Genomic DNA, 23,674 nt, shown 5'->3' with positions numbered 1-23,674 from the left:
TACACATTGGCTCAATGTGGTGTATAAGCTTCCTACCTATATTAGACACACTGTTGTGATTTTTCTTTTTCTTTCATATTTACCATTGCTTAATTGCAGTGCCAGCAGTTCCATGACCAGCTCTGTTTCTCTTTTTGACTTCTTCACAGCTGGAGAATCTCCTAACATCCCCATTCCAAATTGCAGTTGTTCTTTGTTATTGAGTGCTGGCAAGTCGTCTCCAACTCATAGTGACCCTATGTACACTACCCAGTCCTGTGTCAACCTCACTATCCTTGCCATACCTGAGCCCATCGTTGCAGCCACTGTGTCAGTCCATCTTGTTGAGGGCCTTCCCATTTTTCATTGACCTTCCACTTTATCAAGTATGATATCCTTCTCCAGGGAATGGTCCCTTCTGACAGTATGACCAAAGTAGATACGAAGAAATCTGGCCATTCTTGTTTCCAAGGAGCATTCTGGCTGCACTTCCTCCAGGACAGATTTGTTAGTTCTTTTAGTAGTCCATGGTACTTTCAGTATTCTTCACCAACACCACAACTCAAAAGTATCAACTCTTCTTCAGTCTTCCTTATTCATTGTCCAGCTTTCACATGCATATGAGGCAATTGAAAATACCATGTCTTGGGTTAGGTACACCTTAGTCTTCAAGGAGATATCTTTGCTCTTCCAGCACTTTAAAGAGGTCTTTTGCTTCAGATTTGCCCAGTGCGATATGTTGTCTGATGTCTTAACTGCTGCTTCCATTGGTGTTGATTGTATAACCAAGTAATATGAAATATTTGACAATTTCAATCTTCTCTCCATTTATTGTGATGCCACTTATTGGTCCAGTTGTGAAGATTTTTGTTTTCTTTATATAGATGTCATCCATACTGCAGACTGTAGTCTTTAATCTTTATCAGGAAGTGCTTCATGTCATCCTCACTTTCAGCAAGCAAAGTTGTGTCATCTGCATATCACAAGTTGTTAATGAGTCTTCCTCCAATCCCGATGCCACGTTCTTTATACAGACGAGCTTCTCGGATTATTTGCTCATCATACAGATTGAATAAGTGTGGTGAAAGGATACAACCCCGCCACACTCCCTTCCTGATTTTAAGCCATGCAGTCCCCTTGTTCTGTTTGAACGACAGCCTCCTGGTCTATGTACAGGTTCCTCATGAGCACAATGAAGTGTTCTGGAATTCCCATTCTTCTCAATGGTATCCATAATTTGTTATGATCCACACCAAATGCTTTTTCATAGTCAATAAAACACAAGTAAACATCTTTCTGGTATTCTTTGCTTTAAGCCAAGATCAATGTGACGTCAGCAATGATATCCCTCATTCCACGTCCTCTTCCGAATCCAGCTTGCATTTCTAGAAGTTCTCTGTCAATATATGCTGAAACTGTTTTTGAAATATCTTCAGCAAGATCTTACTTGCATGTGATATTAACAATACTGTTCGATAATTTCCACATTCTGTAGGATTGCCTTTCTTTAGAATGTGTACAAATACGGATCTCTTCCAGTCAATTGGCCAGGTAGCTGTCTTCCAAATGTCTTGGCATAGCCATGTGAGCATCTCCAGTGCAGCATCCATTTGTTGAAACATCTCAGTGGGTATTCCATCTGTTACTGGAGGCTTGTTTTTTTTTTTGCCAATTCCTTCAGTGCAGCTACGACTTCTTCCTCCAATACCATTGGTTCTTGATCATATTGCACCTCCTGAAATGGTTTACTATTGACCAGTTCTTTTTGGTACAGTGACTCTGTGTATTCCATCCATCTTCTTTTGATGTTTCCTGCATCATTCAGTATTTTGCCCATAGAATCTTTCAATATTGCAACTCGAGGTTTCAATTTTTTCTTCAGTTCTTTCAGCTTGAGAAATGCCGAGCATGTTCTTCCCTTTTGGTTTTCTCGCTCCAGGTCTTAGCACATTTCATTATAATAATTGACTTTATCTTCTCGAGCTGCTCTTTGAAATCTTCTGTTTAGCTCTTTTATCTTGTCATTTCTTCCATTCACTTTAGCTACTCTATGTTCAAGGGCAAGTTTTGGAGTCCCTTCTGACATCCATTTTGGTCTTTCTTCCTTTCCTGTCTTTTTAATGACCTTTTGCTTTCTTCATGGATGATGTTCTTGATGTCATTCCATAGTTACTTTGGTTTTCAGTCATTGGTGTTTAACGCATCAAATCTATTCTTTAGATGGTCTCTAAATTCAGGAGGGATATGTTCAAGGTCATATTTTGCTCTTGTGGACTTGTTTTAATTGTCTTCAGCTTCAACTTGAACTTGCATATGAGTAGTTGATGGTCTGTTCCACAGTCAGCTCCTGGCCTTGTTTTGGTTGAAGATACTGAGCTTCTCTATTTCCTCTTTCCACAGATCTAGTTGATCTGATTTCTGTGTTCTCCATCTGGCAAAATCCACATGTATAGCCACCATTTACATTGTGGAAAAAAGATATTTGCAATGAATAAGTTGTTGGTCTTGCAAAATTCTATCATGTGATCTCCAGCATCCTTTCTGTCACCAAGCCCATATTTTCCAACTACTGGTGATTCCTCTTTGTTTCCAACTTTTGCATTCCAGTCACCAGTGATAATCAACACATCTTGATTGCATGTTTGGTCAATTTCAGACTGCTGAAGTTGGTAAAAATCTTCGATTTCCTCATCTTTGGCTTTGGTGGTTGGTGTGTAAATTTGAATAATAGTAATATTAATTGATCCTCCTTGTTGGTGTGTGGATATTATCCTATCACTAACAGCATTGTACTTCAGGATCAATCTTGAAACATTCTTTGTGACAATGAATGCCACGCCACTCCTCTTCAATTTGTCATTTCCAGCATAGTAGAGCATATGGTTATCTGATTCAAAATGACTAAAACCAGTCCATTTCACTCACTGTTGCCTAGGATATCAATCTTTATGCATTCCATAAACTGCAGTTATTGGTACTAAACTGTTCTAGGATCAGGCTTCCTCCCTATCATGGAACTTCAAGGAAGTCTCAGATTCTTTCCTGGGAAGGGGGTAGATGCCCAAAGCCAGCACCAATGCTTGTTAGGAATTAGCATGGAGAGCTGTAGGCAACGTCACTCCAGCTACCACTGACAGACCTTAAAATTTGAATCTCATAATAACGACATAGATAAATTTAAAAAATGAAGTAAATAAGTCCCCAGGCTGAAAAGAGATTCAATTACAATTAGATTGATACATCCCAATTTGTATTCTCATTTTCATTTCATGAATTCTTCAATTTAATTGACTCCTTCTACACACTTCTTTTAACAAGGAAGATATCAATATAAACGTTTTCATTCAGAAGTGTATAAAAATTAGTTTTCAATTTCCCAAGGAACTGTCTGATTGTAGTTTGAATGGAGCTTTCCAAGTCCCTTCCCTGTGGGGAAACTATAAAACCACTTTCATAGTTTTAATTGCCCATTGAAACTTCTTTTATGTTGAAAATATAAATTTGTAATATGGATTTCTTCTCGGCATCTTACTTCCAACTATTAATAGGGAGCGATTATCTGAGGGACTACTCTGGATCCTTACTGGACTGTCTGAGTCTTCAATATATAATGGCCTCCTGTCCCAGCCTCTCTCCAGGTCTCTTGACCCCCTTTCCACCTATGCAGAGAGACTCCTTTCCTAAGCCCAGTAGCCTCACTAGGGTTGGTGTCACCCAGTACAGTAATTCATGGTGTCACCTCCTCCCCACCCACCAGGGACCTCCTCCCATACCAGGCCACACCGAATCCTAAGTAATGTTTATTATCAATTTTAATCATAGAATAATATCTGATCAATTTAATTGTAAATTGCTTAAATGCAATGCTTCCTATGAATACTAATGACAAAATTGTTTTATAAAATTTTCTACATTGAATTATTGCATTATTAGTTGCATTATTAGTAGCTGCAAGGAAGCCTTTTTTTCTCCTCCTTTTCCTTTAATTGCTACTTCATTCTCAAAAGAGTTATTGACTAGCACAAATACTAGTTACCACAATATTGTAACTAAAATGCCAGAAAATTTGACAAAATCAGCGACATGAAAACACTGGCAGCAACAAAAACAACAGTGTGCTTGTAGCTCATGCAGATGAAATCTCATGACTCAAACATCACTGTAATTGGGTATTAATGACAGCTCTAACTGGAGCATATTAGAAAGTTCAAAAAGTAAATTAGCATGGAGTTTAGCTATGTTGATACATGTAAGCTGGACTTAAGAAAAATGTTCTTGTTCTTGTAACTAACTACTGGGCTATTTTTATTAAAAATAATAAATTTCTGCTGAAACACTGCATAAAGAGCATCTAGACAATCATTTTGTTGTCAGCCCCTCTGACAGTGTCACCTGGTGTGATCCACCACCCCCACACTGCCCTTAGTGATGCCACTGCCTGAGTAGTTGTTGGAGTGTTACAGGCACCTGTGTACAAATCCTTAGACCGTGATCCTCCGTGCTTTGCATCCCCCATCATCAAATAAGCACATTCTTTTCTCTTAATGCTCTTACAGTTCCTTGTATCAGAAAACCTTACCCTTAAATCTGAAAAGTCCATAGTTTTCCCATTTCTTCAGGTCCTGGTCTCTCCCCACAACCTCCTCATCTCCACCAACCTCTCCCCTGAATCCTGTAGCCCCTCCTAGGGGGCTAGCTATGGGCTGACTGCTATTTCTAGATTTAGCATCTCCAACATTGAAATCAGAAGTTTCCTTTGTCTATCTTCCAATACTTTTCCACATAAATCTCATTTTTTTATTGCATCCCAAAAGGACCTCAGTCATTGTTAGCATAAAGTTACCTGTACAGCATTCCAACAAACTGTTGACCCCAAGTACTCCATTTTCTCAAATAGCTAACCTGCCATTTTTTGTTTATCTCTTCTCTGGAACGGCCAGAAATTCCAAGTCTGATGAGCTAAGCAAGTTGTTAACATCTTCAGCCCAGATTAACCAGGGTATTCGTGGAGAATGAGATAGAATGACTTTGATGACTCCAGATACTAAATGCTTTGTATAACACATATTAACATGCTTACCTTACCTGCATGTAAGGGAAAAACAATGCTCACTCCCTTTCCCAATGTTGAGCAAAGTAACTCCCTGCCCAGGCAAATCTACATCAGAAAATCCTCTGTACAGTCTCAGCCATCCTCACCCATATCCTAAAACTAGTGCTCAGGCAGTCTTTTCCTTCTCTCCATCTCCTTCGTCTCTTCTCTGTTTCCTCAGTGTGCTTGCTTTCCCTCCCCTTGCCCCTCAGCCTCCCTTTCCCTTTCACCCTTCCCCTTTCCAAATCTGTCAGGCAGTTTAAAGCAAAAAGAAACAAGTAAGTGGTTCTAACATACATGTACATCACACGAGGCCTTGGTTCCTTGCTCCTACACCATCGTTCCTGTTAGACTGGGGATGTGACTTATCCTTTTAAGACATTTAAAATTCTGTGTGGAGAGTCTGAGAGTCTGATTTTTGGAAACAATCTTATGACCATTTGTGCAGGAATTAGGGAGAGGCTACTGGTGATCTAGTTTACAAGAGAATTTGCTATTTCTCTTTCTAAGAATGTTTGGCTGACAGCATTTGGAATGGGCAGAAAGAACCCTCTAGGACAGAGGGCAAAGATGTTACTTTCACCATCACAAGCCTAGTCCAGGTTCAGTCTGAGTAGGAAGCTCCTGTAGCTATTTAGGAAATTCTATAGTAATATCACTTTTTTTTTTTCACTTCAGACTTTTCAGTATTGTCTAGTTCATAGTCATGTTCATATGTGTAAGCAAAATTGCGTAGCATACGAAGGTAAACTCTTTCATTTACTAGTATATATTCTAAAAATTTTGAATTTAAATGAGACTCTTTTAGACCATTTTATTTTATCTGCTTTTGAACTTACTATGTGTTTTCTGTAGTTGCTATGGGCCAAGTGAATCTGTGTATGTGTCTCCTGAATTTTTAATGGTTAGTCTGACTTAAGGTCCTGTTCCAGCTCAGAAGGAAGTGAACACAAATAGTGCTCTGACATGAGTAGCTGACTTTGTAAGAAAAGATCTGCTACTTCACAGTTCAGGCTACTGTTTCCCGCCAGTTATTTTTTTCAATTCAACGAGTTCAAAATTGAAGCTCATCTGACCTCTGCCTTCTCTTCCTGTTATTCCATAGCCATCTGTCTGTGTAACAGAGAAAGACTGGTGAGTCAGTGGCAGTGCCAGATCAACTATGGCAAATGAGATTCCTTCTCCCCACCCCCAACCAGCTGCAAAATAAATGAGTACAGAGTGTCTCCAAGTGTGTCATCCAGAGAGGAACCTATTGTTTGGAAGAATGGAGGAGATCTTTTCTGTGTAGGAGAAGTGGAACAATGCACTGTTGCTCTTCAATAAGTTGTAATCTTTCCCTTTCAGGTCCCTTTCAGTGCTACAATGTCACCAGTTCGATTGCATTCCTCCAACCCCAACCTTTGTGCAGATATTGAATTTCAGACTCCCCCCAGCCATCTCACGGACCCTCTGGAAAGTTCAACAGATTATACAAAGCTCCAAGAAGAATTTTGTCTAATTGCACAGAAAGGTAACAATCAATGTAATGAGTCCTTTAGAGAAGCACTCTTCTTTGATGAGAGGTTGGCATTTATACTTTTACCTTTGTCTAGGATTCCAACTTATAGGACCTTATAAGACAGAGTAGAACTGCCCCATAGGGTTTTCAGGCTATAAATCTTTACTGAAGCAGACTGCCACATCTTCCTACTGCACAGTAGCTCTAATGGGTTTGAACAACCCACCTTTTGGGTAGCAGTTGAGAACTTTAACTACTGTGCCACCAAGGCTCGTGGTAGTCATGGTAGAAACATTAAATGTTTTTGTATACTAGTTGGAGTTGTTCATACTAAATGCATCAGCATACTATGCCTGGGATGTGACCACACATCAGAAGTCTAGAGTTCTGATTGAATAAAGAGTCATTCGGATGAAAAAAGGAAGGAAGGAAGGATTATCCTAGGCATTCCAGTAGATACTACTGTTCAGCATCATTTTTTTTTTTCCAGTGCCTTGTAGTTGTCATTTAATATGTATTTATTGGTTAGTCTTACCAAAAAAAAATTAATAAAAAGAAATGGATTCTGGTTGAGTTTTTTCTTCTCTTTTTAAGCAGTGCTTATTTTATTGTACCTTGCAGTTGATGGGTCAGGAATTCAGATGGGGCTCACCTAGACAGTTCTGCTCTGTATGGCATTGACTGGGCTCACTTGATAATATGAGGCTGGGTTGGTCTGCAAGGTCCAAGGTAGCTTCACTTGCACCTTAACAGGAGGGCTGAAAGGCTACTCTCAACCCTGCCTCTCTCCTCCATGTTGTCTCAAGGACCCCCCTCATGGTTTCAGGACTCTAAGAGACCAGAAATAGAAGCTGCTCTAGTTCAAGGCTAGCTCTGCAACTGGTACGGCATCACTTCCACTCTACTCTTCTGGTCAGAGCATCAAAGGCCAGCCCAAACTTTAGAGGAGGAGAAAAAGTCCCTACCTTTAAGTCTCTTTTTCATTATAAATTTTCAATGAGGCTTACTGTGTAAGTTAAATTATCATCAGCAGCCACAGGAAGTAGGATATACTAGAGGATGTATAGTGGAATATAGGAGACTGAGCAGTCTTCTCTGTGTTTGAGAAGAAGAGCCATGAATTCCAAATCATCTCCCTCCCTTATTGTCAGAGTATTTAACTTTTAGTCCTGAACGTTTTTTGTTGTTGTTTTTAATTAAGATAGTGACCTTCCTAGGTATTTACTTTATAATGTGTAATCTCCTGTATGTTGATTTCAGTCACTTACTGTGAATTAATCATATTTATTTTCCCTGGGGCTGCTCATAATAGGCTATAAAATACTCTTGAAAATGTATGTTAAATGAGTGCCTTCTACTACTACCCAGGTGCCTGTTGGCTCAGGAAAGGATGGGGCGCACACTGAACCTCTCTGAGAATGTTGAACCAACAGAAATTTACACTGTCAAACAACCAACAAAGATGTGCTATCAGTAATTTTCCTTAATTCACTAGTTCTGAAAAATTAAGCTCAATCATTTTTCATAGATTTCTCAATTAAGGTTGGGTAAGGCCACCTCTTGCGTCCATCTACCATTTTGGTCTTAGTACATTTTCAATGTATTTCTTAGATGGATGCCAATTATGTTATTACCAAACCAAAACCAAACTCACTGCCCTCGAGTCAGATCCGACTCATAGTGACCCCTCCTTGAGTTTCCAAGGCGGTATCACTACAGAAGTAGATTATCCAATCTTTCTTCCAAGGAGTGGCTGGTGGGTTTGAACCTCCAGCCTTCTGGTTAGCAGTGAAATGCCTTAGGCACTAAGCCACCAGAGCTCCCAATTATGTTGTTAGGGTAGATCAAAGCTCTTTTGTTTATGTAACAGCTATAGATCTATGGCCAGTTAGTCCAGTAACTCTTAACTTCCAGCAGAGGGCGTCAGGCAGAATGAGACAACAAATGTGTGTGCTGAACAGAGCACAGCTGCTGAAGGGAGATGGCTTTGTGTATTTGGTTGCAATCCTGAAGCTTTCAGGAAATCCAGATTTCAACAGTTTTAAAGCCTCTGTTGAAACTACATATTTGTTTTCAACAGACACATAAATTCTCTGTCCTAGGGGAAAAAAAGGAGGGCCTTTCTATGACTGTTAAGTGAACTCCTTAGAAAGAGTGATGTATTTAAAATGGGCAAAGACTGCTTCACAGCTGCCAGTGGGGTTAATGTATTCCAGTTATCAAGTTATTACCTTTAAACTGATTATAACGAGTTTAACACATAAATCAATCGATTGTGAATCCCCTGTGATGTTGCTACTTTTCCCCTTTAATTCAGGCCACAGTAGTTTGTGCTAAAAATTCTCTACTTCATTTAAAAACAACCCTTCTCAATGAAGGAAATACTGTTTTAGAAGACTTTGCATTCTATAGAAACTCTGATATGATAAAGAGAGTGTTTGGAAGATCAACCCTTTTGCATTTCAAAATTGAAAACTTGCCATAGGTTTTACCAAGGTAGATTGTTGGGTTTGCAGGGATTGTGGGGGTGCTGTGTGTGTGTGTTTGTGTGTGTGTGTATTGTTGCTTTTAAATCAAAGCACTTCTAATATCAATATATTCCTTGGTGTATGTAAATCATTCAAGTGCTATTCTTAAGACCAAGTCATTTACTACCTCAAAAAAACTAGTCAGAACTAGACCAGCTGCTGTTTTATGTTGGCAGGACTCATAAAAATGCTCCTTTAGGGTGAATGCTTTTGGGAAATAACTTTTGTATAGTTTACATGAAACCTCATGATACACAGAACTTCTCAAATATCATCATCAAATATGAGAAAGAAACTTGTTCTTTTCTTTGTAGGGTTTATAAACTCGTTTCAAATATGGATATTTAGAATTGATACTGATATTTTCTACGCTACTTTCAAATCTTTGTTGCCTGGTCTGGTATGAAATGCTAAAAATTCCAGTCATTAATTCCCACTTGCATGTTTATTAAAGAGCCCTGGTGGCACCGTAGTTAAGCATTTGTCTGCTAATCCGAAGGCTGGCAGTTTAAGCCCACCAGCCTCTCCATGGGAGAAAAGACCTGGCAGTCTGCTCCCATGAAGATCACAGTCTGGGGACCCCATGGGGTAGTTCTGCTCTGTCACATTGGGCCACTGTGAGTCAAAATCAACTCAGCAGCACACAATGACAACAACCACATTTATTTTGAGTATGGATATTCTGATAAATTCTATCTGAATGCTGAATTTTAATTAGACGATAACATAACCTTTCAAAAAATGTCTGAGCTAAAGTTCTGAGAAGTCTGTAATTATGTATATTCTTTCTGGATGTATTTGATACCTCTTTCTCACTTTCTCTCAATGCGCACCCAGTGCATTCTCTGTTGAAGTCTGCGTTTAACAGCATAGCTATAGAGAAGGAGAAGCTTAAGCAGATGGTTTCTGAGCAGGATCACAATAAAGGCCACAGCACACAGATGGCTCGACTCAGACAGTCACTGTCTCAGGTAAACCCAAGTGTCTATTTTCACATGAAAGACCCATTCAGCCCTATAAGGCCAAAGGAGGGGGAGGGTCAGTCTTGGGTCTGGCACGTTCATCAGTATTAAATGTTACTCCTTTATTTTTTTTTCCAAAAAAAAAAAAATGAAGGTAAGAGGAAAACCTAAACCAAATTTGCTTGTAAGCATATAATTGCTATTTTGCCTGATTAAACACTTAATGCCTATCTTATGGTCATTTATAAGCAGTCACTGGTTTTAATAAAAGAATCATGCATGCATAATGATTTATGTATCTAAAATGTACTCCAGAATATATGTTCAGTCCATTGATAAATAGAACAGAATGCACTAAATATTGCACGTGTAATACTTCTCCCTTTTATTACACATACTAATCTGCTGGAAATTACTGATTACTATTACCCATTTCTTCTCTTTTGATTTGCAGTCTTAGGATTTTCTTCCTTCCTAAGTTATGTTCCCTGAGGCTCAATTTTTATATTCCAGCATGTATTATACAGTTGGTTTTATTTCCCCAATCAAGTCCCTATATATATCAAAGTTGAAATTTCTGATGAAAATTCTTTAAAGTCTCCCCTTAAGATTTTGCATTCCCTCTGAAGTAAATATTTTCATCATTCAGTCAATAAATGCACTTATTTTAGCTCCTTTGGGAATTCTGTGTTGTTATGTGATTTTTTTGTATGAGAACTCAGTGTTCATATAAAATATTGTTCACTTCCTGGTGCCTTGGACCAGAGTGAAGGAGCAAGCAAATCCTGGGTAAGTGGTCTCCATGTGGATCAGATCCTGCTTGCAGTTTCCCCCGGTCCTTATAAGTTAGCCCTAAATTGTATCACCACGTTTGATGTACCTGAATTGTCAGCTTATTTTCGGTGTTACTGAATGCTGTTATCTGAGTCACACTTTTTATGTCTACACGAAAAAAATGCCATCAGTTAGGGTGCATATGCTGCTTCCAGTGCAAACCTAGGGGCTTTAGGAGCATGGGCATTACAAGTGGCAACTATTCTGCCAGCTTGCATATTGCTTTATTCTTTGCGTTAATGGTTTTTCCCTGTACTAGTCTCATGACACTTATCTGTTGAATGTTAATTGATGTTAATTGATCACACATCACAGAGACCAAATTAATAGTCAAATAAGCATGCAGGTGTCATTTTGTAAACATATAAAATGCGCTCTTGTCCCCATAAATGTTGTAATGTTACCTTCAGACATATTGAATGATGGCAGCTTAGTGGTTTAATCAAGCTTGTACTAAGGAAAATAGAAACTTTGTTTCTTGATTTTATTTGCTTGTTGATAAAACTGGTTATGGTATGTAGAGATCCAGATTTGAGCTTCTGGTGAGATTAAAAATGATTAAAGAACAGAAATTTTAAAACAATTACTCATTTGTTTATTCATTTTACTTTATTCAACTGGCAATATTACATATTGTGCCAGGTGACAGAAGCGTCCCTGGCCATGTTCACAGGGAGCTTCATAATTAGTGAGATGAGCAGCATTTACTCAGGAAACAGTTAAACGGACTGCACCGAAGTCCATTCAGAGCGCAGATAAGTGGTGCAGATTTCCAGGGCTCTGTCTGTTCAGAGGAATGGGAGGTCTCTAAGTCGAGAGCAGAGCCACAGATCAGGCTTCACGAAGAAATTGGACCTTGAATTGGGCCTGGGCAGACAGCAGCGGCTCCCAAGACAAGAGCTGATACTACAATGATGAAAAAAAAAAAAAAAACTACTCACTGCCATCGAGTCAGATCCAACTCATAGTGACCTCTCCTTGGGTTTCTGAGGCAATATCACTACAGAAATAGATTGCTCAACCTTACTTCCCAGGAGTGGCTGGTGGGTTTGTACCACTAGCCATCTGGTTAGCAGTCAAATGCCTTAGGCACCAAAATAATATCAATTGTGTATCCTTTGGGTTAGATATTTCCCTCTCTTATGTAAACATATTTATGTGCATCTAAGGTTACTGCCTCAATAAATTTTGGTTACATTTTATTTTATTTGTTGTAATGTTTAGGGTTTGTTTTGTTTCGTTTTAACCATTTCATCCTCAAAAGACAGGAGAGTAATTTGGGACTATAAAGACATATATACCCTATCCACTAGAGAATTGAGTGCTTCCAGTTACATTATCACAGCCTCTTGGCTATGTTCACATTCTGGTGTCTATTCACACCCTCCCACTGGGTCAGCCGTACCATCACTGGCCATCTAGTCTCATCACCTCTGAGCTGGACTCTTTGGAGAATAACCTCAGCCAGCCTTTGCTTCAAACATTTCAAATGACTGACAGCTTACTCCTTCCCAGAGAGTCACTCTCCATGGTTAGACCACTGGAGAGGTATCTGGAGAATGGTACTTCCTAGAGGCTGAAGCCAGGGGTGAACAAGGCAGAGTTACTCTAGGAGCAGCTAGTTTAGGGGACAGGAACCAGCTCATTGGGGACCACAAAAAGGAGTTTGGATTTATTTTATCAGTGATAGGGAGACCTTAAAGAATTTTAACTGATTAACAATAATGCCAGAAATTGGAGACTTTCCTGTGTATCTCTACACATAAAAGACCCCTGGTACCACAGTGGCTAAAGCACTTGGCTGCTAACCAAAAAGATTGTTCAAACCTACCAGCCACTCCATGGGAAGGAAGACCTGGCAATCTGCTCTGTAAAGGTTACAGCCTAGGAAACTCTATGTGACAGTTCTCCACTGTCCTAGGATCTCTATGGGTGGAATCAACCCAACGACACACAATAGCAACAATTCCTGCGTATTGGAAAGATTAATCTCATATAGTAAGGAAGATGGATAGAATGAAGGCAGAACTAGTTAGAAGTCTGTGACGATATTCCAGAGATGTATGTCTAAACTAAGCAAGTGTGCATAGGGGGTTTGAGGGAGGGGATGGATTTCATAGACACCAAGGAGGGAGACTTAACATGGCTTGGAGATAAGCTGCATATTGGAGAGAAACAAGAAAATAGAGTTGAGACTAATTTCCAGCTTTTTAACTTGGACAACTGTGTAGCAACTTGATCTATAGATACAGAGCTCAGGAGAGAGGTCTGGGCTATAGAGAAGGATGTAATACCCTGATATATAAATGAAATTATAGGTGTTGATGTGTATTGAGTCAGAATAAAAGTGATCCAGGGGTGCTGCCATGGGAAAGATTAATATTTAAAAGACATATTAAGAGACACAATACTTTGGTGAGGACCAGGGATAGCAACCAAAGAATTTAGATAGCAGTTACTGTTGATATCAATGCTGAAGAATTTTGATAATCTCAAGAAGGAAAAGGTCAACCAAATTTGATATAGTGGCAAATAATATGTACTAAGAAAACCAACCATTACATTTGGCAGTCAGGAGAGCACATTTCAAACGGTTGGGGGAGAAGCTATGAAGGGATTTTCCAGAATCAATGAATGATGAAGAAGTGAACATTTCTAGAGTAGGCTTCTTTTTGTAGAAGTTTGGTTGTACAGAAAAGGAGAGAGAACATATAACCTGGTAAGGTGATTGAGGTTGGGGTTTTCTCAGCATGTTTATTTCATAAAATGAAGAAGTGAGGTACATTAGGAGACACTGAGATGGGGAAGGGGTCAAGTGATGGACCTATCCTGGTTGGCCAACTTTATTTTCAGTATTCTCTGTCAGTACAGCATTTGGGATTGAACAAAATACTGAACAGCTGAAGTAAATTGAGGCTTTTTCCCCCCCATGCTCTGAATATGCTTTTATATTAGCATAACTTCAGATTATATTATAAGTAGTCTAAAGATATCATTGGTTCATATTCAAGTGTGATTAGTTAAACCCTGGAGAGTATTCTCATGATCTGTTGCCAGAGAAAGAAGAAGGGAGAGAGAATGTGTTTATATAATTTCTTAATGTAGTCTAACGTTTTTCAAGTTACTCATTTTTATTTGACATAAGTCCTACTTGATGTATGTCTAATGATTAAAATGCTACTTTTCAATAAAGGGCTTAAGTATATCAACTCAGCAAATTCCATCTTCCTTTTAGAAGGCACATAGCATATAAAATATATGAAAGTAGCATTCATCAGTACATGCTTAACATAAATTGTTAATTGGAGCAAGTAAAATTTACAATACTGGACAATCTAATGAATTCTTCTTCTAAAGTAATATTTCTTCCCTGATCTATATATACACAGAAACATACAAAATTCTGTTATTTTGCCTCCGTGAAATTTTGAAATTCACTTTCACACCTGAGAGGTGGCGTAGATGTTGGACTCATGCCTATAGGGTGGGACTTATTATGTGCCATCTATCCTTTTATAAATGACTTTATTGCACATCATCTATAATTTCATGTCTCATTTAATATCATACCCTGCACATGAAAATCAAATACAGTCACGTGTCACTTAACATCTACGACACATTCTGTGAACTAGGATGTTATGTGATTTGGACGTTGTGTGAACGTCATATTATATACAAGCAGTCTCTGGATTATGAACAAGTTCCATTTCTAAATCTGCCTTTAAGTTGAATTTATACATAAGTTGTAACAGCAAGGTGTGGTCCGTATCTAACATCAGTTAGTTAAATGCCTTAGTATATAGTATATAGTGTACCTTTCTAGAAGGAGCCCTGGTGGCAGTTTGAACCCACCAGGCCCTGCATGGGAAAAGATGTGGCAGTCTGCATCCGTGAAGATTTACAGCCTTGGAAACTCTATGGAGCAGTTCTCCTCCATTATATAGACCGAAAAAAACAAACTCACTGCCATAGAGTTGATTCCGACTCATAGCAACCCCTGTTGGGTTTCCAAGTCAGTAAATCTTCATGGAAGTAGACTGCCCCAACTTCTTTCTGCAGAGTGGCTGGTAGGTTTAAGCTGCCAACCTTCTGGTTAGTAGTCAAATGCCTTAGGGCATGCCACTAGAGTTCCTTACTCCGTCCTATAAGGTCCTTGTGATCAGAATCAACATGACAGCAATGAGTTTTTCACAAGTACCTTTCTATGCATAAAAAAACATTAAAGACGTACTTCCAGATAAATACACTAAAACATCTTTAGCCTAATAATACAGTAATAATAATGTTTTGATGTGCTCTGCAAAGTAGTGTCCATTTCTTTGTACAAATCATTGTACCTCAAATTTTTAATAAACAGATTATATAGGGGTTGGGATCACATATGTATATGTGATTAGATGTTGCACAAGTGGACATTATGTGGCACATGACTAGTACATAATAAGAATAAGGCAGCCTCAGCACAACGTAATAATTACTCTGTTTTACTTGCATCTATCTTTAGTGCATTATACTTAATCATTGTTTACTGGTTTAATTTCTGTTCCTAGAATCTGTGCCATAACTTTCTCCTGAGGAGCAGCTGGTGGGTTGGAACAGTTAGCAGCTGAGTGCTTTAACCACTCCACCACCAGGGCACCTATGAAGGAACACCAGGCATGGGAAAACAAACGTGTTATGGAGAGTTTTTAGTGCAGTCTGAGCTCACTGACGAAAGCAAATAGTGAGAATAAGCATAGAACCTGCATAGTGAAGAATCTAGGCCCAGTTTCTAGCATCAAATTGCTTCCTCCCTAGCAGGCCTTTGGTCCTATATGCAACTAATACCCATTGCCATTGAGTCAATTCCGTCTCATAAGGACACCATAGGACAAAGTAGAACTGCCCCATGAGGTTTCCAATGCTGTAATCTTTACAAAAACCAACTGCCTCTTCTTTCTCCCACTGAGCAGCTGGTGGGCTCAAACCACTGACCTTTCAATTAGCAGTCAGGTGCTGAACCACTGTGCCACCAGGGCTTCTTTATGCAACACAGTGATATTATTACTGATAAGTCTTCCTAGCTTCTTGCTAACAGGCTGATGTGAGTGGCTAGTGACCTGCCTCCTTTTTCCTTGCCCCACACTGTTCATTCTCCTGGAGTGCCTCCTCTGTGTTGTTTCTGCCAGCTTCTGGAGCCTTTTGTATTAATTAACGCTAAAAGCATCATTTCCCTAAAAATATTTATATTCCTCCATGTTCCCAAGGTTTCCATGATATCATTACACAGGAAAATAGTTGCATTTCAGGGAGGCAAATGTTAAATGTGGTCCTGAGCACTGCCTGAGAATGATACCACAAAACACACTACACTTGATTGTAGCAAACTTTACACAATCTGTGTGATCAAGGGAAAAGGAGGAGCCAGCCCTGGAAAGATGCTCAGAAATGGCTGTTGCATGCTGAGTTGTCTGCTTAAAAGTTTCCACCATTGAGGGTGCCAGAATCGGAACAGTGTTTATTTCTGTGTTTTTTGTACTAACAACTTTTATTCTACCACTGCATATATATTATGAATAAAATGATTCCTTTAAAAAGTTTTATTTATTTCCTATTGTAATTAAGGCTAGAGGTTATCTTATGTGCCCCTCCACACACACACACCTGTAGTCAGGAGCACATTTAATGCTGTTGGCTCAGATGAGGGCTTCTAGGAGAATTTACTTCATTTTTTAATATTCAGACTAAACAAGTCTGCAATTTGCCTTATAAAAGGCAAACTTATGTTTAAAACTCTCACCCTAAAGAAAACTATTACCTATCCTTGCCTTTGAGTTTTTGTGGGGTGGTTTTGTTATTTCTGTTGTTCCAGTGTCAATAGAAGGTGCAGTCCCTTTGGAGGAACCATTTGTTTTGATTTGAATGTGAACGGCAGGCGAAGACTGATTCTGCAGTGAAACCACCAGACAGCTGGCTCATCCTGAGGCTTTACATTTTGTTGTGTGCCCTAGAGTCAATTCTGACTCATGGAGATGCAATAGCACAGAGGAGAACTGTCCCATAGGGTTTCCTAGGCTGAAACCTTAACAGGAGGAGATTGCCAGGTCTTCTCTACTGTGGAACAACTAGTGGGTCCGAACTGCCAACCCTTTGATTAGCAGCTGACGTTTACAAGACAGCAAAAATATATCAGGTTCCAAAGATTTCAACAACTAAGACAAATCTCGGTATATGTGTGGGCAAATAAATCATGGAAGAATAAATAAGACTATCCTTTATAGTCACAAAAGATTAGCTTAAGGCAGGTTTTGTTTTGTTTTTAATTCTAAGTGTTTGAAGTTTTGCTCCAGGAAAAGTGCTCCTGGGAACTTTTGCAGAATGTAAAGATAGTAAGATTCTTCTGTTGAAGCACGTGGTTTATTTACTAAAAACACAACACCTTTTTTTTTCTAACACTTCCTTGTTTTCTCAGCCAGATCTGTATTCCCTTCTATCCCCATTTTAATTTACTGACTGCAGGCTCTGTCCATCAGTACTTGACAGACCAACCAGATCAAGTGTGTTATTTGATATATTTTACAAACTGGGCATTTTTTGTCCCTTAAAATCTTCTCTGACATCATTGCTGCCACCATCTAAAAAAGAGTTCTAGTTCATATCCTTTCTCACCAAAAATGAAGAGAGTATTGCATATGAAGCAATAACTGAAGTTCTAGGTTTTCATGTTTTATCTCCCTCTCCTTTTGCCCTACCCTGCTCTTAAAAACTATTTGTCCTGGAGGTGATTCCAACTCATAGAGAACCAATAGGACAGAGTAGAGCTGCTCTACCAGGTTTCCAAGGCTGTAATTTTTATAGAAGCAGACTGTCACATCTTTCTTCCTCAGAGTAACTGGTGGGTTTGAACTGCCAACCTTTCAGTTAGCAGCCAAGCACTCAACCACTGTGTCACCAGAGCTCCTTTGTTCTTACTCTTGTTTCAAATACATTCTCCCATTGTGTTGTGTGTTTGCATGCTTATTTAAGTGTCACCTCATCCCAACATGATGAGGGGCAAGTGCCTGTTTCTGTGTTTGTGACACTGTAGCAAATGCCCGTGAACCCAAATATTCAGACCTGTCTGGAGAGTAGAGCAAAGGTTATAGAAATGTCTCAGCATATGCAGAGCTGTGCCCACTGTGTTCCTCCTCCAACAAGTTCTACAGACTAAACAAAAGCCAAAAGCCATGCATGAACAATTTTCATTCTTCAAAAAGCAAACATTGGGATTAAGGGAAAGAGGAAGCAGGAGTTAGACTTGCAGCATTATGTGCACTTCTCACTGCAAGTGGAGAGTTAAGCTGCTTTGTTTCCCTGAGTATTTTAATAGGTACAGAGAGATATTTGTAGATGTATTTGTTAGTGTATTCATTGACACCGTATGAAGTAAAACAGAATGCCCATTCCTGGGGGCAGATGCTTCTTTTAAAAGCCCTACATTGACCTTCTATTCTCTGAAATGATATCTCCATGTTCCAATTGCTAGTTTTAACGGAAGAAAAGGAGCAGTTAAACATGGCCCAGCCTCTTACTGGACTTTGTCCTCACAAGCCTATTGGAGGCTTGATGTAACTCTAGTTAGCTACATTTGTATTATGTAAATAGAACATGTATCCATGAGATGTAAATTCCCTGAGGATTCAGTGTATCATTGTCCACAGGATCCCTGTTGGGAGACTATGTTTATATAAAGCTGTTCTCTTCTTGTAATAAATACAGTTGCTGCATCTATTTGACTATGTTATAGCATGTAAAGTCTTATTGACGACGGGCATGCTGAAAGTAATGTAATATAGGTAATTTGGGGTCAATTTTATGTTCTTTGTTATGGTTGTCACTGTCTGCACTGTTCAGTGAACTTGAGTTAGTTCTGCTGCACTGTCCTAGTTATTATGTGCTCCTGGAACATCAGATCTATGGAACATGAAAATATAGCTGTTTTCTTTCATCTCACTAAAATATACTCTATTAATTAAAGCCATTGTTCACTCCATTTCTGAACAATTTTTAAGATAACTATCTCACTTTGAAACAACTTTAGAAATGAGAAACAAATGGGTTTCTAAAATTGAGAAAATAGAATAAGAAATTGAAAAACTCAATACTTTTCATCCCTAATAGATCTTTCCTAAGCTACAAAAAGCAATATATATGTGGTGGTAGACCAGGCTTGGATGTGATGGGCCTGAGTCCAAGGGAAAAAAATATTTAAAGGATTCATTTTTTATGAAATGCATGTATTCTTTCAGCCCACTAAGCTACTAACTAGCAGCCATATATAAAAATAAAAATTGAATACCTTAATTCTGAGGCATTTATTTCCTTCTTACCAGTCGGATCTGGCTCACGATAAGTCTAAAAGTTACAACTAAGAACACCAGAAAATTTGTTGTCGAAGTTGTACCTGTGTACTTGTTCTGTCTTATGCTTCCTTGTTAATTTGAAATTACATATGCAATTTTGTTATTTTAAGGCACTCAACCAGAATGCTGAACTAAGGAGTCGGTTGAACAGAATACATTCAGAATCTATTATTTGTGAGCAGGTTGTCAGTGTAAATATTATCCCTAGCCCTGATGAGGTAAGACTAATTTTTAATAGATGTACTTATTTTATAGCCTCCTAATTTACAGCACATTTTTATTTATTTTTACATAGTTCTTTCACTGTTGATAAGTTTCCCCATAAATATTTGTGCTGCTGTCAGCGTATTATTCTTTGACATGAAGAATGTTCATGAGCTTGATATCATTTATTCTTAGTGATCAATTTTTTTTTTAAATTCTTGTGTCCACATGACACCATTAATTTTTATATATACATATCTATTCCAGCTTGTGAATTTTCTGTGTCCAGCTTTTAGTCCTCATTTTAAATGTTCCTTATCACCAAATGGCCCAATGAAATGTTGAAAAAATCATTTTTAGCTGAGAAGATGCTAAAGAAAAGTTTTCTTAAGGTTTCCTTTGAAAGTCATATTTGAGAAGAGAAGAGCACTTGACCTTGCTAAGATAATACTAATGCTGCTGCTATAGCTACTACAGATAATGATAATTAATAGCTAACACTTGTCAAGTGAATGCTTTTGTATGCTAGGTATTGTACTAACAACTTCACATGTACTATCTCATTTAATACTCTCAATGACCCTCTGAGGTAGGTGCCATTGTTATTCCATTTTTCAGATTGAAGAAATGGTAATGAGACAGGAAACGATTCAGTATTTGGACTAGACTTAACTGTATTTTTATTTATGACCTCTTAATTTATTATTTATTATTATTATTTTATATCTTAAATTATTATTTTATATCTGTGAAAATTCATGCTTTTCTGCAGTAATATTAGTGCTTTATATAGAGTGGTACATGTAATAAGGAGAGAGTTTTAACTAATACCAAGGCCATACTTGCAGTGGAAAATCTATAGATACAAGGGTTCTACCCTCTAACTTCTTAGAAAATACCATCCCAAGACAGCTTCTTTAACTTAAGTTGCCCACTCTATGTCTGCTCACATTCATGAGTGCTATGATTTATCATGACATGTATGCAAGACACGTGTGCCCAAATATTTAGAAGTATTTTTAAAGTATTGTCAGTAGTTTTTTTTTAGTAGTCTCAATTGGAGTCCTTTTTAACCTGTAATATACACAAGAATATGTAAGTCTCTTACATGTTTTTCTGATTGAAATTTGAATAGGTGGCTTAAAAATAATAGTGATCACATATTGAATAAACGTACAATTTGAAGTGAGGTTCAATACTCTGGTCGTATGTTTCATTGGTTAAAATTCCTGATCAAATTGGACAATGACTTTTATATATTCTGTCTCAGAATTTAATCTTGTAGATTGTGTTTTAGCATGTCTTTAGCAGTTTCTTGAGGTTTAGAGTACTGTCTAAAATTTGATTAGTAATGACAGATGTAAGAATAAAATAATGAACCTGCCTCCAAAATCAACTTAGAGTATTGATAAGGGCTCAACCTATTAAATTGTATTTTTATCAGTTGACATGGATTTAAAATCAAGTCACAGTACCCATTCCTTCCAACTCTGCCTTGTGGATTCTTTAGACGTACTGAAGAAGACTTATGCAGTGGTGAATACTGAGTTGCAAGTGAAAATTACTTGTTCTCACCACTCGTTTAACATACAATGTGGATTTCTCTAGGTATTTAGCATCATACTATGAATGAATAGCTATTTTAATAGGGGAAAAAAACTAAAGCTTGTGCTTTTCTTTTCTCCAGGCCGGTGAGCAAATCCATGTTAATCTCCCGCTGTCACAGCAAGTAGCCAATGAGAGCCGCCTCTCCATGTCAGAGTCTGTCTCTGAGTTCTTCGATGCCCAAGAGGTGCTCCTTTCTGCAAGCTCATCAGAGAATGAAGTAAGGTTCTATGATATGTCAGCCACAACTACTTGTGGTTATAAGTTTGGGTTGAAGAAAGTAATAAACTCTTTTTTTTTTTCTTTTTTGGCATCATAGTAAGATGCCCAAATTTTAGCAAAGCCAAAAGCATGAAAACCATATTGATTCCAATTGACTGGGCACTTAACAATCTGGGTACTATCTTTTACTCTTCAATTTGATGAAAAAAGGGAAAGAATCAGATATTTATGCTGACTTACTTGTATGATCCATATTTCAGGGTAATCAAATAGTTGATAAAAGAGTTCTTTATAGAAAAAGAGTATCTTATAAATGTAGAAAGAATGAGAGAATTAGGATGTTACCTTACATGTACACACACTCACATTCTTGCTTAAGATGTGAATTTGCACTTAGGAGGACAGTGTCTAGCATACGTCCAGTTGGGTAATTGTAGGTTTTGGAGATTAATCACCAGCTCCCATGAAAGCCTTACTGGATTGCTCTTGAGGCTTATGAGTCTTAGCAAGATCATGGAAGCAGGGAACTTCTTCCTTGGTCAGGTTGCAGAAATTAGTTACTTTACTGAATTTTAATCAAGTATACGTTCTTCTTTTTAATGGAGTAAGCAGCCAAAACCCTTCTCCACCCAGTTGATTAGGAATTTGGCCATTTGGGATTGTAAATGCATTCTTCATTCTTATTAAAAAAGAAATGCCAAATGTTATTTTCCATATGCATAGAAAAGAGGTCTGGTAGCATAGTGCCTAAGGCACTTGACTGCTAATCAGAAGGCTGGTGGTTCAAACCCACCAGCTACTCCTCGGAAGGAAGATAGGGCAATCTACTTCTGTAGTGATATTGCCTGGGAAACCCAAGGAGAGGTCGCTATGAGTTGAGTCCGACTGGATAGCACATAACAACATAGAAAAGAGATTAGAAGGAAACATCATGACAGTAGTAGTTGTTTTTGGATGTTTGGAATTACGAGTAATTTTAAAAAACAAAAACAAAGTAGATAATAATGAACATCACTTTTGTAATAGGAGAAAGGTAAGATAGAATTCTTGTATCAGGCATCAAATTTGTTAGCATACCAAGGAGTGCACCTGGCTCTCAGATCTCAAGTCACACCATATATATAGTAAGTTCACAGAAAGTCCCCTTCACAAGCCCAGTGCCAGTTTAATCATCTGTAATGATAACTGATAATTAGGAGATGGGCAGAATAATCATACTTGCTGATTAGTGCTTCTTTCCCTGTAGACAAATCTACATGAGAAGGAGGTTGCTTGGTGAGTAAGGAATGGAAGAAGGAGGGGTGAGTTGAGTGAACTTAGCGGCTAGGAGGATTGAGAGGTAATAGCTCCTTACTTTCTTCTCTACTGTAGGGATACTTCTGCCACATGAACTAGGTATCTGTGTCTTGAGCCAGGCCACTACCTCTCCTCCACTGGGAGCACCATATTGGAAACATGTTAACAGCATTCCCTTTTCAGATTCTTTTCGAAGCTCCCATTGCCTCTTCCCTCTTCAGTCAGGTTACGATAAAACTAGACTCTGCATGTTTGGATGCTGACCCATCATCTGTTGACTTCATAGCTTATTGCTCAGAAAGCAACCCTTTTCACCTTTTTCTAAGAAGTTGGAGCTCATGTGACTGGGGTGCTCAGATAGTACTAGGGTGATAGAGAGATGAATAGGATGTGAATCAAGTTACTACAGGTGACCATGCATGATGGTGTTGCCTCTTCCCTGAGGGTGAGCGGGGAGAAAGAAGCTAGTTGTAGACAGAGCCATGGGGAGGTGCAGGACAGGGGCATGTGGAGATAGGTTTACTTTTGAGGCCTCAGTGGAGTTATCTGGCAGACATCTGAATATTTAGGTCTGAAGCTCGAAAAGAGAGCAGGTCTAGAGAGAGAGAGAGAGAGTGAGGAGCTAGCTCTGAATCCACATAACCAGCTGCCTATTGGACATTGCCACCAGAAACTCTAAGTCAACATGACTAAAAAAGAATTAGTCAACAAATCCCTTACACACACACACACACACACACATACACACCGGGGGGGGGGATGACCCTGCACATACTCCTCATATTGCCTATCTCAGTACTCTTCTATCCAAGTGTTTGTGTCAAATACCTGGGTATTTGCCTTCATTTCTTCTCTCATTAGTGCCCCCACCCTATTGATTTACTTATCAGGGTCTATAACTTCTGTCACTTAAATATTCTTAGATCCATTCATTTGCCTCTAGCTTCACTATCACTAAGGAGCTCTGATGGTGTAGTGATTAAGGAATTTGGCAGCTAACCAAAAGGTGGGTGATTCAAACCCACCAGCCACTCCATGGAAGAAAGATGAGGTGATCTGCTTCTGTA

General features: G+C 38.6%; 1 protein-coding gene across 1 annotated transcript in view; it reads left to right on the top strand.

The window, feature by feature from the left end:
• OSBPL6 (oxysterol binding protein like 6) overlaps positions 1–23,674 on the top strand; it is a 104,313-nt gene that overhangs the window by 54,793 nt on the left and 25,846 nt on the right. Inside the window, exons 11-15 of the mRNA XM_042782250.1 lie at positions 6,419–6,584; positions 9,938–10,071; positions 10,828–10,851; positions 19,391–19,498; positions 21,172–21,309. Coding sequence (XP_042638184.1) covers positions 6,419–6,584; positions 9,938–10,071; positions 10,828–10,851; positions 19,391–19,498; positions 21,172–21,309 — 570 coding nt within the window. The remainder of the gene's footprint in view (positions 1–6,418; positions 6,585–9,937; positions 10,072–10,827; positions 10,852–19,390; positions 19,499–21,171; positions 21,310–23,674) is intronic.

Source organism: Orycteropus afer, unplaced genomic scaffold (assembly GCF_000298275.1).
Source record: "Orycteropus afer afer isolate SDZICR_OR568_19922 unplaced genomic scaffold, OryAfe1.0 scaffold00001, whole genome shotgun sequence".
NCBI classification, from domain to species: Eukaryota; Metazoa; Chordata; class Mammalia; order Tubulidentata; family Orycteropodidae; genus Orycteropus; species Orycteropus afer.
The sequence above is the reverse complement of the archived record's forward strand: the minus strand, read 5'-3'. Positions and strand labels throughout refer to the sequence as shown.